This window comes from Pelecanus crispus, chromosome 1 (assembly GCF_030463565.1).
Source record: "Pelecanus crispus isolate bPelCri1 chromosome 1, bPelCri1.pri, whole genome shotgun sequence".
Classification (NCBI taxonomy): domain Eukaryota; kingdom Metazoa; phylum Chordata; class Aves; order Pelecaniformes; family Pelecanidae; genus Pelecanus; species Pelecanus crispus.
The window spans coordinates 123,059,096-123,074,644 of NC_134643.1; the positions used below are offsets into that span (position 1 = coordinate 123,059,096).

General features: G+C 47.6%; 2 protein-coding genes across 2 annotated transcripts; both read left to right on the forward strand.

Annotated features, from left to right (window-relative positions):
• Positions 1–1,817: 1,817 nt before the first annotated feature.
• Positions 1,818–2,195, forward strand: KCNE2 (potassium voltage-gated channel subfamily E regulatory subunit 2). Its single transcript, XM_009481881.1, has one exon. The coding sequence runs from the start codon at positions 1,818–1,820 to the stop codon at positions 2,193–2,195; it is 378 nt and encodes a 125-aa protein (XP_009480156.1).
• A 2,626-nt stretch (positions 2,196–4,821) lies between these two features.
• Positions 4,822–14,106, forward strand: SMIM11 (small integral membrane protein 11). Its single transcript, XM_075724026.1, has 6 exons — positions 4,822–4,861; positions 6,199–6,260; positions 7,581–7,709; positions 10,202–10,317; positions 11,989–12,168; positions 13,937–14,106. Exons 3-5 carry the CDS (start codon positions 7,700–7,702, stop codon positions 12,154–12,156), a joined length of 294 nt encoding a protein of 97 aa, XP_075580141.1. The 5' UTR covers positions 4,822–4,861; positions 6,199–6,260; positions 7,581–7,699; the 3' UTR covers positions 12,157–12,168; positions 13,937–14,106.
• Positions 14,107–15,549: the final 1,443 nt, after the last annotated feature.

Genomic DNA, 15,549 nt, shown 5'->3' on the forward strand with positions numbered 1-15,549 from the left:
TTTTTTTTTTGTAAGTTTTTGTCTTTTCCTGCTCCAGATCACGAGTGAGGTGCACACAGAGCAGAGCTCAGAGAGGCCAGTCTTGGCTGTGTCTGAGGACCTGCTTCTCAGAGCAAGGGCTTCATGGAGGGGTTGGTCACTAACAAGCATGATCCTGGTGAACGAAGAAGAAAGGCAAACTGTGTGGGAAATTCGAGCAAAAAGGAGAGAAAGGCTGAGCTTATGGCAGAGGACAGGGGAAACATGAAACGCAGGAAGGAGGAAGAACAGAGAAAGAGACAGAAAACACATATCGCTGACCTCCCAGGGGAAGCAAAGGAGAAAATTCTTCCCTTTGGATGCTAAGCAGCCTGGCAGGCTGGCAAGGCTTTCACGCTGCCTGCTCAGTGCTCAGGCTTTCGTGCCCATATCAGCCAAGGGAATTCTTATTAATATTATTATTATTATTATCATCATTATTTTGTAGAGCTCATCTTTACTCTTTTTCTGTCTGGGTCAACAAAGATCGAGCTGCATCAATGTTTACCCCTAGAAAGCACAACAGAGCTCTTTTACAATATATGAAACTGCAGTAATAAGCATAAAGAGTAGTACTCAGCATCTGACAGGATGACTGATGTAAGCTGTCAGCCAATATTTGACTTTCCAGGTGAGATTAGATTTAGCATTAAATGTAATATAAACATAAAGCGTGCAGTGCAAGGCACTTATTTAACAGACAATTGCTTATAGCCTTGTGCAGGCTGAAGGCTACTTAAAGTTTAAGATATCTCTGCTCCTTTTGAGAGTATCATCATATTATCCAGTGGAGTTTTAAAATCCTGATTTTTACTGGGAATATTAGAAGAGAAGGACACAGGAAAGGTAAGTTTCTGTTGGTAATTCTTTACTTCCTATTGAAAAAGCATAATAATTTTTATTCTGAATCAAAGAAAAAGCAGGGAGACGTTACACACAAAAAAATTTCATGGCAGTTTGGGTTTTCTTATAGTTTGCTTACTTTCATTAGATTACCTTTATCCCCTGTGTTTGAGTGTGTGTGAGTGTATAATTGCAGAGACACATACATGCACATGTACCTGTGTCCTTCTGTGTGTATGTGCCTGTTCTGTGCACGCTGATATCACAAGGCTCATCCAACAAGCAGAGGAAGGTAAATTGCTGAACTCAAGTTGGAAAGACACTACAATTTCTAATTAGTGTTGAAAATTCAGCACCCCTTACCATAGGCTGCAGTAAGTTCATCATTGCTTGAAGACTGCACTGAGACGAGTGACTTTTTGGGGAAGCTTTGCCACAGGTTGTAGGGCTTGGTTGGCCTGAAGCACAGGTGTTACACAGGAGCATCAGACTGAAATCCTGTACCAGACAGTTTGCTTTTTGCAGACTAGCAGGCTGCAACGCAGTCACACCCTCCTCTTTACGGAGGAAAGGCAGAAAAGGACAGCGGCTTTTCTCAGAGCTTCTTGAGAGCTACTGCCTCAGTAGGGAAGGTGGTGTGCCTCAACCCCTGTAATGCAAGTCATGAGGGCCCACGCTCACTGGATTTCACTAAAGCGTATTTGGTTTCCCACGGACCAAAAGTGGCCTGAGTGAGGAGAGGAGTAAGACCTCCTTGGGTGCCTGAACATATTGAACCACTCAGAGATGGAGATTCTCAGCTGATCTAAAATTGTTACTACATTTTCACTGGCAAGTGGCAGGTGTTATTATTTAATTGTCGTAATGCAGACTAAAGAAACCAATGTAAGTGTTTTAGTATAGATATTTGATTAAAATAGGTATCGTGTTGTCTTTAGTAACCGTAACTTGCAAGGATGGCTGAACTACGAAACTTCACTTGGGCGGTAGAAGATATTTTCAAGGAAACCTTTCTCACTTACATGAATGGCTGGAGGAAAAACATGACGGAAGCGGCAGATAAATTGCAAGCCAAGGTTGATGCTGAAAACTTTGACTATGTTATTCTTTATTTGATGGTGATGATTGGGATGTTCTCCTTCATTATTGTGGCGATCTTGGTGAGTACTGTGAAATCAAAGAGGCGAGAGCACTCCAATGACCCCTATCACCAGTACATCGTTGAGGACTGGGGCGAGAAGTATAAAAGCCAGATTCTGAATCGAGAAGACCTCAAGTGTGTGATCCATGAAAACTTGGGTGCAAGAGACAAAACAAGCCCTGGATCACCTTAACTTTTTGGAAACACCAGCAATAAGGAAATCATAAGGCCACATGTAGGGAACACACTGGAATTACAAATAGCTGTGAAACTGTTTATTAAATGAACAGACAGGTCAATGTGGAACGGAGTGCTGAGGAAATCAACATTACTGTTTCCCATGAGGACTTTGGCACAGCTGCTCAGGGAATACCCAAAAAAAATGCATGATTGTGCTTTGCTTTGATATTCTGCTCTTCAGGAAAATAAAACCAAGAGAATGAATAACTTGATTTTTTTTAGCATTTTTTTAAATCCAGAAGCAGATCTAGATGTTCCCACCTCAGAATAACTGTGAATTAGTGGTCAAAAGTGCTGATTTAGATCCAAACTGTATGACTTAAGCCCATCTTAAGAATAACTTGAAAATGCACAGTAAAATATCAAAATCTCCATCTACTGAATGAACAATGTGTTACGGTATGAATCATAGGAGGTAACCTATACCTACACACATTCATTCTAAACTATTTTTTTTAATGATCTGGCTCCCATTTTGATTTCGTTATTCATCAGCAGCGAAGATTGACTCATGGCCTTCTGACAAGGCCTGTTTTATAGCAGAAGAGCTGCTAAACTAGCAGTCTTATCTAGGGGCATGTCCTGGTTGTCCAGGGCAGCTTCCAAAGGTTCACCATCTGTCCTCAAGTCCATAGCTGGCCAAGCTGTCTCTTCTGCTGCTCCTTGGTTCTCCAGAGCAATCTGTCTACCTGGGATGCAAGCTGGGCACTGGAGGTGCTGGTTATAACCCATCAGCCAGGGCTCAGCGTAAACCACTGAGATCCTGCCTTGTGGCTTTCAGAGTAGGGATTTCTATACCCAGCTATCAAGGCTGTCCCATTGTCATGCTTCCTATGGGTTTCCCATGTTGGGTACTGGTTTCCACTGACTGGGAAATGGATTTTCAGGATGGTTTCTCCTGTGCTGCTGAAGTATCACAACACTGGCTCTCAGGGAATAATCAGAAGCAGAACTGGTGACACGTACAGTATTAAAACATGCTTCCTTTTGTAAGACTTCGGGTTTAGCTCCTTTTCATGTTGCCAGACTTAAATTGCTTAAGCTAAAAGTTCCCATGCTGGCTGTCTATCGTGTGGGCTTGTTGTTTGTTTTTAGAAAGTTTTGGCTGAAACACTTCAGCCATGTCTGGCGCTGCATTTCTGACGATTTTGTTTTGCTTGTGTTAAAAAGAAATGAAGAGGGCTTCTTTTGTTGGGGAGCTTTGGCTTGTTTTGGAGACTGGTCCTGGGATTTGGCACAGCAGCTGCTATCGTGCTCCAGATGTGCCTTCTGCTGGCATAGCAACTAGCCTTTGAATAATCTCAGTCCCTGAGCACTGGGGAAGGCTTGTCAGGTCCCAGCACAACGCTCTGGTGAGACTCTCCCCACCCAGCACAGCCCCTTTCCCCCTCACCTCCCCGGGTGGGCTGTGGGTGCCTGCCAGCTCCCCTGCTCCCATCGTGGCCGTGCTCCGCACCCCAGCTGTGGGGCTCCCCTTACCCTGGGGGCCCGCAGGCTGGCACAGCGCCGACGATGAGAGGGGCAGAGAAGGGCAACGAAGCTGGTGAAGGGTCTGGAGCACAGGCCTTATGAGGAGCGGCTGAGGGAACTGGGGTTGTTTAGTCTGGAGAAGAGGAGGCTGAGGGGAGACCTTATCGCTCTCTACAACTACCTGAAAGGAGGTTGTAGTGAGGTGGGTGTTGGTCTCTTCTCCCAGGTAGATAACGATAGGACAAGAGGAAATGGGCTCAAGCTGCGCCAGGGGAGGTTTAGATTGGATATTAGGAAAAATTTCTTCACGGAAAGGGTAGTCGAGCATTGGAACAGGCTGCCCAGAGAGGTGGTGGAGTCACCATCCGTGGAAGAGTTCAAAAAAGGGGTAGACGTGGCACTTTGGGACATGGTTTAGTGGGCATGGTGGTGTTGGGTTGATGATTGGAATGATGATCTTAGAGATCCTTTCCAACCTTAAATGATTCCTAGTTTTTACTTTCATTATAAATGATCCAGCCACCCAGCCAGGAGGCGTGGGGTGGCTACTCTCCCCTTAATTGGTTTAGTGGTGGACTTGGTAGTGTTAGGTTAATGGTTGGACTGGATGATCTTAAAGGTCTTCTCCAACCTAAACGACTCTATGATTCTATGAGCTGCACCCAGCGGCCAGAGGCCACCGGGGCCCGGCGCTGCGGCCAAGCTACACTCACGGAGAGCCCCTTTTAGCAAGGCAGGCTCGGAGGAGCACCCCCGCAGAGCTTGCCCAGGTGCACCAGCATCCCCAGCGGCTGGCCGACCCGCTCCGGCCGGCAGCTCCCGCCCCCGGCCCCGCTCCGGCCCCGCTCGGGCCGGCAGGCAGCCTGCGGCTGCGAGGCTGCACAGCCAAGCTGAGGGCGGGGACCTGGCCTGCCTTGCCCTCGGACCTACACCTCTGGGGCATGTGGGAATTGCTTTACCTCAAAATTATTATTTTTTGGGGGGAAGAAACAGGGGGCTACGCCTCGGGCGCCGGCGGCTTCGCGGGAGCGCTGCGCGGGCTGAGGCGGGGCGAGGCGGCCGCCCTGCCGGGCTCGGCCCTGCCGCGGCCGCTCCTGGGAGATGTAGTTCGTCGCGCCCTCCCGCCCGGCGCCATGGCCGCCCCGTGAGGTAGGAGCCGCGGTCCCTGGGCCTTCCCCCACGCCCCTCCTTGGCGCGGCCGCCCGCGGCGCCGGGGGAGGGGGCCGGGCTGGCGGGGGCGGCGGGGCGAGATCGGGCAGGAGCGGGGCGGGACACCCCCCCCCCGACCCGGCCCGGCCTGCTCTGCCTGCCTTGCTGCCTGCCCTCCGGCCTGCTCCCCTGCCTGCCGGCCCCAGAACCCTCAGCTCCCCTCAGCCTTCTCCGGCCTGCCCTCCCTTCTGCCTGTCTACCTGCCCCCCCTTCCTGTCCCCCAGCCCCCCTGCGCGCCCGTTCCCCCCACCGCCATCCCACTCCTGGCCGGCCTGCCTTCCTTTGCCTCTACTCCTGCCCCGCTGCCTGGCCTCCTGCCTGCCCCCCCGCCTGCCTGGCCTCCTGCCCTCCCCTGCCCGCCTGCCCACCTCCCTGCCTGCCTGACCCCGCACAGGCCCTGCTCCCGCCCTGGCCCATGGCGGCAGCCGGGCTGCGAGGCGGCAGCAGAAGTCCCCTCGCCATAACCTGCGGTCTCCCAGCCGCCTCTTGGATGAGGGAGCCTGAGGTGTAAAAGCTGCCGGAGACAGGCTCAATAGCTAGAAATCGCAGGCAGGCCTCATTCGGCCGTCTGCAGGCGTATTGCTGCGGGGTACGATGCACGGCTGCCTGGAAGTGCCTGCTACTGCATATGAGTCTGCTGAGTTTTGTTGTTTTTCTTAAGAAAAAATGAAGCAAATAAGTAAGAAACAGGGATCTGACGTAATCATAGAATGCTTTGGGTTGGAAGGGACCTTTAGAGGTCATCCAGCCCAACCCCCCTGCAGTGAGCAGGGACAGCTTTAACGCAATCAGCTTGCTCAGAGCCCCAGCCAACCTGACCTTGAATGTTTCCAGGGATGGGGCCTCCATTACCTCTCTGGGCAACCTGTGCCAGTGCTTCACCACCCTCATTGTAAAAATTTTTTTCCATATCCAGTCTAAATCTATTCTTCTTTAGTTGTTGAAAAAGTTTGGTTTCCTCAAGTGCCTGTGTGGGTTGCTGGCTGTGCTGGGCACTGGTGCTGCAGGGACCAGGAAAGGTGACCAGGACCAGGGCAGAGCTGGGGTCGGAATGGAGGCAGGGGAGGCTGCCAGCTCAGCAGACCCTTCTAGGGCAAGGTGATGGCAGCAAGCAAGGGCCTGCAGCTTGCAAGGACCCTGGGACGTGGCTGATGATGCCCTGGGACCCACGGTGGAACAGTCTGACATGTCACTGACATTTTTGGTTTTGATTTGATTTGATTTTAGTCCAGCTGCCATGATTGATACATCCCATCTGCTCTGTTCTTATTTTCCAGAGTTTGGAACATGTGAGGAGCTGCCAGAGGAATTACTAATATTTTAATTTCTGCTTCGTCAGGTGTGAAGATCTTATATGGCTTTATGTTTTTGATGTTCCTTGAGTTGGTGTTTAGGAATTTCTTCATCAGTGACTCTAGTATACACTGAGTGATTACACAGTTCTTCTTATGGAGTGATGTCTTGACCTACCTACACATATAGGCTGTAAATGTACACAGGTCTGAGTGCTTCTGACATAACTGCTGTGTCTTGTGGCAGTGGTTTGTGATGGATTCTTAGTGCAGCAGCTCTGGCTCACAGTTGCTTTCACTGTGTTTCTCTGTAGCCTTTGGGCTTTGCCATATTACTATGTTTTCCCATGACCCAGTAGCCTTTTTTTTTGGGGAGGCTTGTATTGCAGATGCTAAGCCTGATGCATGACGCAGCAGGTCACATGTAGTGGTGAGTCCTCCAGTGACTGTCCAGGTGGGAAGCATGCGTTTTGCTTCCTGAAATATGTGCATTAAAGAAAGCAGCAACAAAAAGGTGGAATGAAACCCCTTTTCTAGCTCAGGACATACTCAGCCATCACTCCATTTTAAATGCAGTCATATAACCTTAGTAGCTCGCTGCTTTCCGAGGCTGGTGCCTTTTATAGCTTTTCACAAAGTGGATGAAATGGAGATGCTCAGAAATCCCCAGTAGACAAAAGAATATCTCGAGTCCCATTTTGTTGAGTAGATGGAGTTATTGGCAGGCTGAGTGAGACTTTCAGCCAAGACAACTCAAGTGGATTTGTGAGTACCCAGATGCCTGTGTGGACGTTTTCTGGTGCATGCAGGCCAGTCGATAGTCTGCCGCTGCATAAGCAAACAATGGTGTGAGTGGCTGGGCTGTGATGTGGTTGCTGTGGTGGACTGGAACTGTAATTCAGTGGCTGAGAGACCTGGATTCAGTTCTGTGCTCCACCACAGACTTCCCATCTGACTGGGGCCCAACTCCTTTGTCTGGGCTGGTCTGCGTTGCACAACACGGCTCCGTGCAGAGATCCTGGGGGTGGTATCAGCTTAAGTCTGGCTCTGGGACTTGGTGCAGCCCTCCCTGAGAGCTCTTTAGCCCTGCTGAGGACACGAGCCTCTAGGGCTGCATTGGTGACGCTTTCCGCCTGCTCTGGACCCAGAACACCTCACAGCATTTGGAGCTAATGGAGGATTGCTAGTACAGTGCTGAGGTGTGCGGTATGGGCTGACCCTCTCTTCGTTTCCCATCTGCAGTAGTTTGATCTGCTTCACCGAGGAGGTCTGAGTGTAAATAGGCTAGTGACTGCGAGGAGCAACCACGGTGAAGAAGGCTACCAATACATGTGAGAGTGATATCATTTTATGCCTACCCTGCACAGGAGTCTACGAGTACCTGATGGATAGCTTATGGAGTGTCTGTCACGGAGTCTTCGGCAGGGCTTCAGGCAGAGCCTAGTGCTCCTGTTTCTCACGTGGCTCAACACGAGACCTTCTTGTTATGAGTGAAGGTAATAGTGACCTTCTGTGGGGCCCAGTCTCCGTTCCCACTAGCGCTGTGTTTGTTACGAGAGCTTTTGTTTTCCTGGGGAACGAACAATGCCTGACTGTAGATATGTTCTGAACTCCTATCTGTGCCTTATCTGCCTCTGAAAAGGCAAACATAAAACTTCAGCTGTTTAGTTGCCTGCATGCTTTTAAGATATCACAACCTTGAAAGTACAGTGTCTGAGTTTTTTGCTTTTGAATTGATGACCTCAGTGCTAACAAACTGGTTTTTTTAAATGTGAAGTGAATCCTGCCTTTTTCTCTCCTTTTCCCACTTTATTCTCCCTGCCCCGTGTCCCAGCTCTACCCATTTTTTTCTGTCCTGGGGTTTCAGCTGTATTTAATAATGTCTGGATTGAAATGGAGGTTGGACAAGTCAAGAGGCAAAATGGGGAGAAGTGCTTGACCACCGGAGGCTGGTGGCACAGGATGTGGGAATCCAACATGGAGAGAGCAGTGGCTTCCCCACTCATTTCCAACCGCAGAAGACACTGGGAGGACAGACTGTCAAAAGTGTCAGCTCTCACAGGAAACATTTTGGATCAAAACACCAGTCTTCAGAACAAAGGGAGAATTTCTTTACTTATTGTCCTTTGTGACTTCAGTGCAGGTACTCCTGGTGGATGCACAATTCAGGCAGATTCAGGCTTGTGCCTCAGCAGAGCAGAAATATTACAGGAGTGTTGTGCTGAATGGTTAAATAATTGACTCGCAACCAAGAGCATTCACAGGAGTGCACACTGTGATACACATTATATGCTGCTTCTTGCTGGTGGGACAGTACCCTGCAATCAGACCCCACAGATGGGCTCACATAACGTTTGCTGAGTCTAAAACTTTTTCTGTATGTAAAAAATCACTGAAGCCCCATTTTCAGCATCATATGCCAGATGCTAGCCTGTCTTTGAATGGCTGAATTCTTGCCTTTTTACAATATGTTGCAAAATTGATTCTGACTGAAGCACAGAATTTACAGCAATTTAGGAGAAGAGTGAAGACTCTGTCTGATGAAGCCCGCACCCAAGTCAGCATTTTGGGATCAGGACACCCCTGTTGGGCAGTGCAGTTCTTTCAGATCAGGCCAGGCTTGTGTAACCTGTGTTTCATTGAGAAGCATGTAGCCATCTGCCCTGTGCACTGAGAACCACATTCTGCTGTGATGTAGGATTTTTGCTGTGACCATCTGGCAGGGGACTTCAAATCTTAATGGCAGCTGAAATTCTGGAGGAAACACCAAAAATGCCTTGTTTTTGGAGGTGAAATACTACTGACTCATTAGTTCGCAGCTGCACTGACATTTTTTCAGCAGGAGAAGGGAGCTGCACAACCCAGGATCAACACAGTAAATACTGAATGACAAACAAGTTGGCCATGCCACTGCTTCAGTATAGTTCAATCTTGGGAACAGAGATCTCCAGTGGTGTCTCTCTGTGGGGACATTTCCAGGGTGGTCTCTGCAGGGTGAGGATTTTGCAGCTGGGGGAAGAGGAGAGAAGAGGATGCCCTAGCTGGAGAAATAAGGGTATCTGTGAAGAAGCTGGCTGAGCAGCGCAGGAGCAGCAAGAACATTTACTTGACTCCCTATTTCTGGAGAAACGTCAGCAGCAGTTATCGTGGCATAGTGGTGATTTATTCAGCCCAGCTGCTGGTGAAGGTTTGGACTGAGCTGTAGGGCTTCCTCCTGCTTTTTGACAGTGACTGTTGTTATACATACAGGAAACGTCTCGAGGGGGTTAGGCAGGGAAACGTGCTTAATTTGTAATCCAGTAGCTGAAATGGTGTCAGTGCTGGTGGAGCAGCAAGCAGAGACCGGAGGGCAGTGTTGTAGCTGTGTGCTGAAGCCCTCAGCATCCCCTCGGGCATTTCTCAGCCCCAAAGTTCAGCTCTGAAACATATGTTGACTACTCAGGGGATCCAATGAGTGGTTAGTTTGCTTCTGCGTTCTTATGGGCTGCGTGGAGAATTTAATTTATTAGTAAATCAGAGAGAACTGGTAAATGATATCACATACTATGATTCACTAGGCATTCAGGCTCCGAACAGGGCAGGTGGGCTTAAAAACCACAAGACAGCTCTTCTGGGTGTACTTCTGCCCATTACATCTCAAACATCAGTGAGGCAGTGTGATGTGCACACATGTCAAGCTTTTGAAAGCAGCCAGCGTTGTTTTCGGTTGGGCAGCTGCCGGGATGTGCTGCGCACGGTGGTAGCACGGCCTGCGCTCTGCGCAAGTGTGGCACCTGCCTGGGGCCTGTCAAACCCCTGTCCTTCAGCAGCACGGACGTTGCTCCTGTCACTCAGCTCCGAAAAGGCCCATGTAGGTCATTCCTGAACCGTGTGGCACTGGTACGCTGCCAGGCACTGTGCAGCAGATGAGATTGTCAGAGAGGTGCAGGGTGGACATGCTGAGTAGAAGCAGATTGGCTAATTATTCTTTAATTTCCATTTCTTCAAGATGCTCCTGCCCCAGTCTGTGCCTTTAGAAGCGTGACGCTCATCGGTGCTGGGCGCAGCCTGCTGCGGAACGGACAGTATCATCACGCAGCCAAGATGGTGGCATTTAACTGGAAGGTGAGGATGTTTCACGTTCATAAAGCAGTGAATTGCTGCTCTTTCAAGTAGATGCATGTAAGATGTGGTAGGGTGGGTCCTATGTTTAAAGATGGTTTCCTTGCCTAGGTGAAGGTGGTTTAACCACCAAGCTGTCTGCACCTCAGGGACAGCGGACTTGTTGTTGTAGTCCTTTCTTGCCATATATGCTCGCACCTTGGGGGCTGGCCCCAGTACTTGCTGTTGGGGCCTCACACTTTAGACCTGAGCGCAGCGCTGGTAGGCAAGCTCTGCTCTGCTCACCTCTCCTCCTCCTGGCTTTCCTCTTTCAAGGCTTTTCTCCGGCTGCTCTTTCCTCAGCTCCTTTTGTAACTGGAGGGTATTTTCTCCGCTATGTCTTTTAGTGTATTGGGGCCATAAACACCCTGCAGGGTCCTTGTGTAAGGCACAGAAATGTTTGAGAAAGTACCTCATGTCATGCATTAACAATTTTAACATGTTAAATCAAACTATTTATCAAGAAAGCAATGCTAACCCCAAGCCTTGGCTTTACCTTTCTGGTGTTGCAGAGCTGTGGTTTAAAGAGATTGCCACTTTTACTGTGTGGGGAGATTGACAGAGGATGATGGGTTTTTGCAAAATTAGAGGGGAGTGGCCTGATGTCAAAGGTAATGTGCAGCTTGTAGAGATCCGCATTGTAAAAGACCCCACTTGAGCCTGTGATTTGTGGACTTTAAGGGGGCACACTAATGGTGTATGGATACAAGGCTTTTTCTAAATTCAGTAGTTTGACAATGGCCAAACAGCTTTATGAGGTGCTGGAAGGCCTGCTAAGGGTACAGGGAGGTACTGGGAGGCTCGCTAAGGGGGGGCTGGCACTGTGAACTTACTGTGCACCACTAGACCGATCCTGCCGGCCAGGTGGCTCTTTGAAACAGTGTGCTGGGAAGTCGAGGTACCTTCAATATCCATCTGCAATTGACATCTTTCACTGAGTGCCTGTGCTGCTCCTGTTATATTTGTATTCTGAGTTCACAGTGTTACCCGTTTGCATTTTATTTTCCACTCCATGTACACTTACAGTAGCATGCTTTTATAACGTTGAAATACGTTGTGCAATTTCAGTGGTTCCAGGCATTAAAGACTCCTGAAACTGAATCATTGGAGGCTGTGGGTTTTTTTACTTTTCTTCCAGCTCAAAGGCCTTTATCTATACCTTCTAGAGCTGGGCATGTTAATTGCAAAACTACCATGGATTAAAATGTCTACGAGCCCAAAAGTGTCTTTGGGGATCACATCTGATAGGTGATACGTGTGCATTCATCACTCATGTGAGAATTGTTCAGAAGCATTTCCACTTTTACAATTATCCTAAGATATTCAGTTCTTCCCCTTTTTCGGCTCTAGATTGTGCCAATATCCCATTTGCTGTAAAGCAAGCAAAAGCAACAAAGACCTGTTCAAAGGGGCTTCATATACAAACTTGAGTGAACTTGTTTTTGTCCTTTCCCCTAGACGTTGATCTGCCTGTTTTAAAGTTTCCTACAGAAAAAAAAAAACATGACCAGAGGAGCATTACCATTGCTTTGAATAATGCTGTTCCTGTAGAAAGCTGTATAGCATCCCTGTAGATTCATTTTTAATTGTCCAAGTGTTCCAGTAACTGCTTAAATATATTGTTTTGCATTTCAGGCTTTGGAGAACTTCCCATTGCTGATGTACATTTTGGCAGCTAAAACATTGATTCTTTGCTTAGCATTTGCTGGAGTAAAAATGTACCAGAGCAAAAAAATTGAAAAAAAACTGAAGAGGGAACATGAAGAGAAATTTAAAACAGAAGTAGAGAAGAAGGATGATTGAAGAGTCTCTCAGGTATAGAATTTATTCGACATCCTGGTGTTCGATAATGGCATTGGCATATTCATTCCATTATGTTCTGGCTTGGATACATTTGGATTGTGCAATTAGAACTATCACCATTATCTGAGTTCTTGTAATATTTGTCTCCTGCTGTGCTTCAGCGTATCTGCACACCCGTATCATGCCCATTCTTTGTATGTGGTTGCCACCAGAAAACTTTGCAGCCATGTTTCATGATTTAGGAGATCTTAGCACAGTATTCCTTCTCTGCTCTTAATCTCCCTGAATTTTTATGCCCAGAGAATTGCACAGGAAATCCATATACTTAAAAAGGTGGTTATATTGGCAAAAAATGCATGAAAGGCATGACAGACAGGAGGATGCAGTCAGACCTCTTGGCCTTAAGTCACATAATTAAGATAGAAAAGAATCAGCCATTCCATATTAGTTAAATACATGACAACTTGTAGATGGTTTAGCTGGAAGTGCCAAATCTTATGCCGTGGAGCTTCCCAAGGTAATAGAAATGCTACAGGTTATGCTATGTAACATCCACCATATGTACTTCACTGAGAAAAAGGACATCTTTCTGCATAAAAGAGCAAAACGAACATTACAAAATTTCTTGAAGTTTTGTGTTTTCATTCCCCGTGTGCTGAATTCCTTCCCACTGTTTTCAAAGTTTAAGCAATCATTGCCTTATTGGATCAAGTCCATTAGCAAAATGAGTGCTGAGTAGTGCTAAGATTATATTCCCTGACTTGTTTGGTATGTGATTTTTGTATCAATTTGTTTCACATCTCTCTGTTCTGCAGCAAAATGGGAATTCTGTTCCTGCCTGCCCTTTGTAAGCTCAGTGGGAGTTTGATGTAATGTCACTCTTCATTAAACTAAAAAACTTAACTTTCCCCTTTTGAGGTCGTCACTGCACTTACAAAGAGAGTTTCAGTTTTTAGAAATGTTTACTAGTTTTGATTTCAAACCTATCACTTTTATTTCATGCAACAGGGTTTGTAAATTGTGACTAGAAATGGGGCCCTGGAAATAACCATGGGAATGAAGTGGTTCATTTGCATAGAAAAAACATTAAAAACAAAGGTGTTTTTCAGTCTCCTGTTTACATCAGATTGAGGATTTGTCTCTGGGCAGACTTATGCCATTTCAAACTCCTGTTTTAAATCAGTTTAGCTAGCCACTGGAAAATGCTGTGAGACCACTTCTGTCTGTTTTTGCAGAATAAGTCAGACAGAGTAAGTTATATGGAGTTTTATTGCTAAGAAAATGAGAGTTGGGCTGCCCTGCAAGTGAGCAAGCCTGCTACTTGTTATGAGCAGACTGTACTGTGCTGTGTGTGCAGGGCTGGGTCCCAGGGAGTTCTGCCTGGCAGAGTCCATAGCCGAAGGGATTGCTGCGCCAGGGTAACGAGCTTATCCCACAAGGCCTCTCTGTCCAGCATGTGACATTGACCTTGTTGAATGGCTGGCATTAAAGCATCTCTGATTTCGCAGAAAATACCGTAGTTGCCCAGTCACCCAGTGTTGCCCACTGGAGGCCCAGTCCTTCCTAAATTCTACCATCTCTTGGACTGTCAGCCATGTCTTTCTATAGTGGGATTGCAAGAAGGGGTGAATTCTCCTACCCTAAAAATGTTCTCCAGCGTCAGCACCGCAGAGCTGTGATTAGCTCCGATTGCAGCGTGCCACGTGGGCAGGCAGATTTAGCCCATGTGCTGCCAGCGTATCATGTCTGCTGTTCTCACTGCTGTTTCCCCACCCTGCAGATTTTCTGAGACTTGGCAGCTTGCATTGGATTTCCTTCCTGGGAGAATGGAGCCTTCCTGTAGATGAAGGATGTGCCAAAGGAATAAAACCCTCAAAAGTAACATTTGCTTAAACTGTATCCCAAATTTTATGTGTACAGCAAGATATCTAAGCCTCTATTTATGCAATAAAAAATCCTTTGTAAAAAAATAAAGTAGTGGCCTTGGTTGCTGCTTACTCAATTGCTACAGTTAGAGCTGCAGGGGAGGCAGTTTTTAAAGATTAGCTGCAAGGAGGTGGCTGGTTTTAAAGAGAAAAACACTCTGGATCCATCATGGGCGTGTACAAGGTTCATGGACGGGCAGAAGGAAATGGGGAGGGCTCTATGCAACTTCTTCAGAGCAGCTGCTTCCTGCACGGGTGTAAATCTGAGACTTGTGGGCCCTTTTATTGAATCCAGATGAACAAACGCAGGAGAGGAGCTTTTCTGGGCAGGTCTTTCTCAAACCACTTTCCATACCTAGAACTTCCTTAGAGTAATGCAAATCACAGTGTCAGTGTGAAAACCTTTGAGGAAGTTTCATGCTAGAAAGTTTCTTACGTTATTTTGCTATGCACAGTATCTGAGAACTGTGTATGGCTCTCTATTTACTACTTGGCCTATGAAGCAGAGAGGTTTTCATTCTCATTACTAGCTGCTCCTGCCTGTGCAATAACACCAAAACCTGGAGGATAAGCTAACTTGGTCACGGCAGGTTAATCAACAGAGCAGATTTTTTTTCACAGAAATAAAGGCTTAGGCTTGTGTAGCAGTGCCAACAGGTACATCTGCCTTCGTGTCTCCTATAATGGAGCGCTTCCTAGATCCTTGTATCTTCTGGAAGTTAAGGTGAAGTTGAAATCTGACAGTGGAGAGGGGAGAGGAGGGAAGAGAAGAAGTGAAGGGCCCTTGGAGAAGCCTTGGGAGCTCAGCAGGATGTGGGAGGCCTCTGGGGTGGCTCGCTCCTGCCCTCTCCCTGCGCCTGCGGGCTGAGGGGCCTGCGGCGGTCGCACCAGCGCGCTGCTGCAGTATCCCTCTTTCAAGCGTTACCTGATGACGTTTGTGTGCAGCTGATACGGCTGATGCTCAGAGAGCTCTCGCTGTGGTGGAGTTACTCACCAGGAGCTGCAGTGATTTTTAAAATCTTGCTGTTCATGCGGTCACCTTGGTGACTGGGGAATATAAGCATTGCAGAAACCCATTCCCGGGATAGAGCAATATCCCTGCTACGGCAGCCTCAGGACTGCAAGGCTAGGGAGTTCATAGTGCCATTGTAAAACAGCAGTTTCCTTCTATGGTCTCAGCAGTCATCTGTCTATGCAAAGGTGGAATTGAATGGTAGTTTAATTAAATGGCTCCGTGGTGTTCAGTGAGAATAGAGTCTGCTAACCACCTCCATTAAACAGCTGTTGAGGGAAAGGCACCAAGATATTTAGCTAAGCCACACACCGTTAACCTTAACAGGAAATTGTCAGGCCTGTGTAGTGTCCACCAGCTTCAAAAGTAAGCAAAGTCTTGGCTCCATGCAGTCAGCGGTTGCCTTTGAATATTGGTCCCAGTCTAGAGTTTTTTTAGGCTCTCAACCAAGAGTAG

Excerpts from the sequence above, each read along its gene's own strand:
- KCNE2 (XM_009481881.1), top strand. The coding sequence starts at position 1,818 with ATGGCTGAACTACGAAACTTCACTTGGGCGGTAGAAGATATTTTCAAG.
- SMIM11 (XM_075724026.1), top strand. Across the intron at positions 10,318-11,988 it reads TGGTGGCATTTAACTGGAAG|GCTTTGGAGAACTTCCCATT; the intron begins GTGAGGATGTTT and ends TTTGCATTTCAG.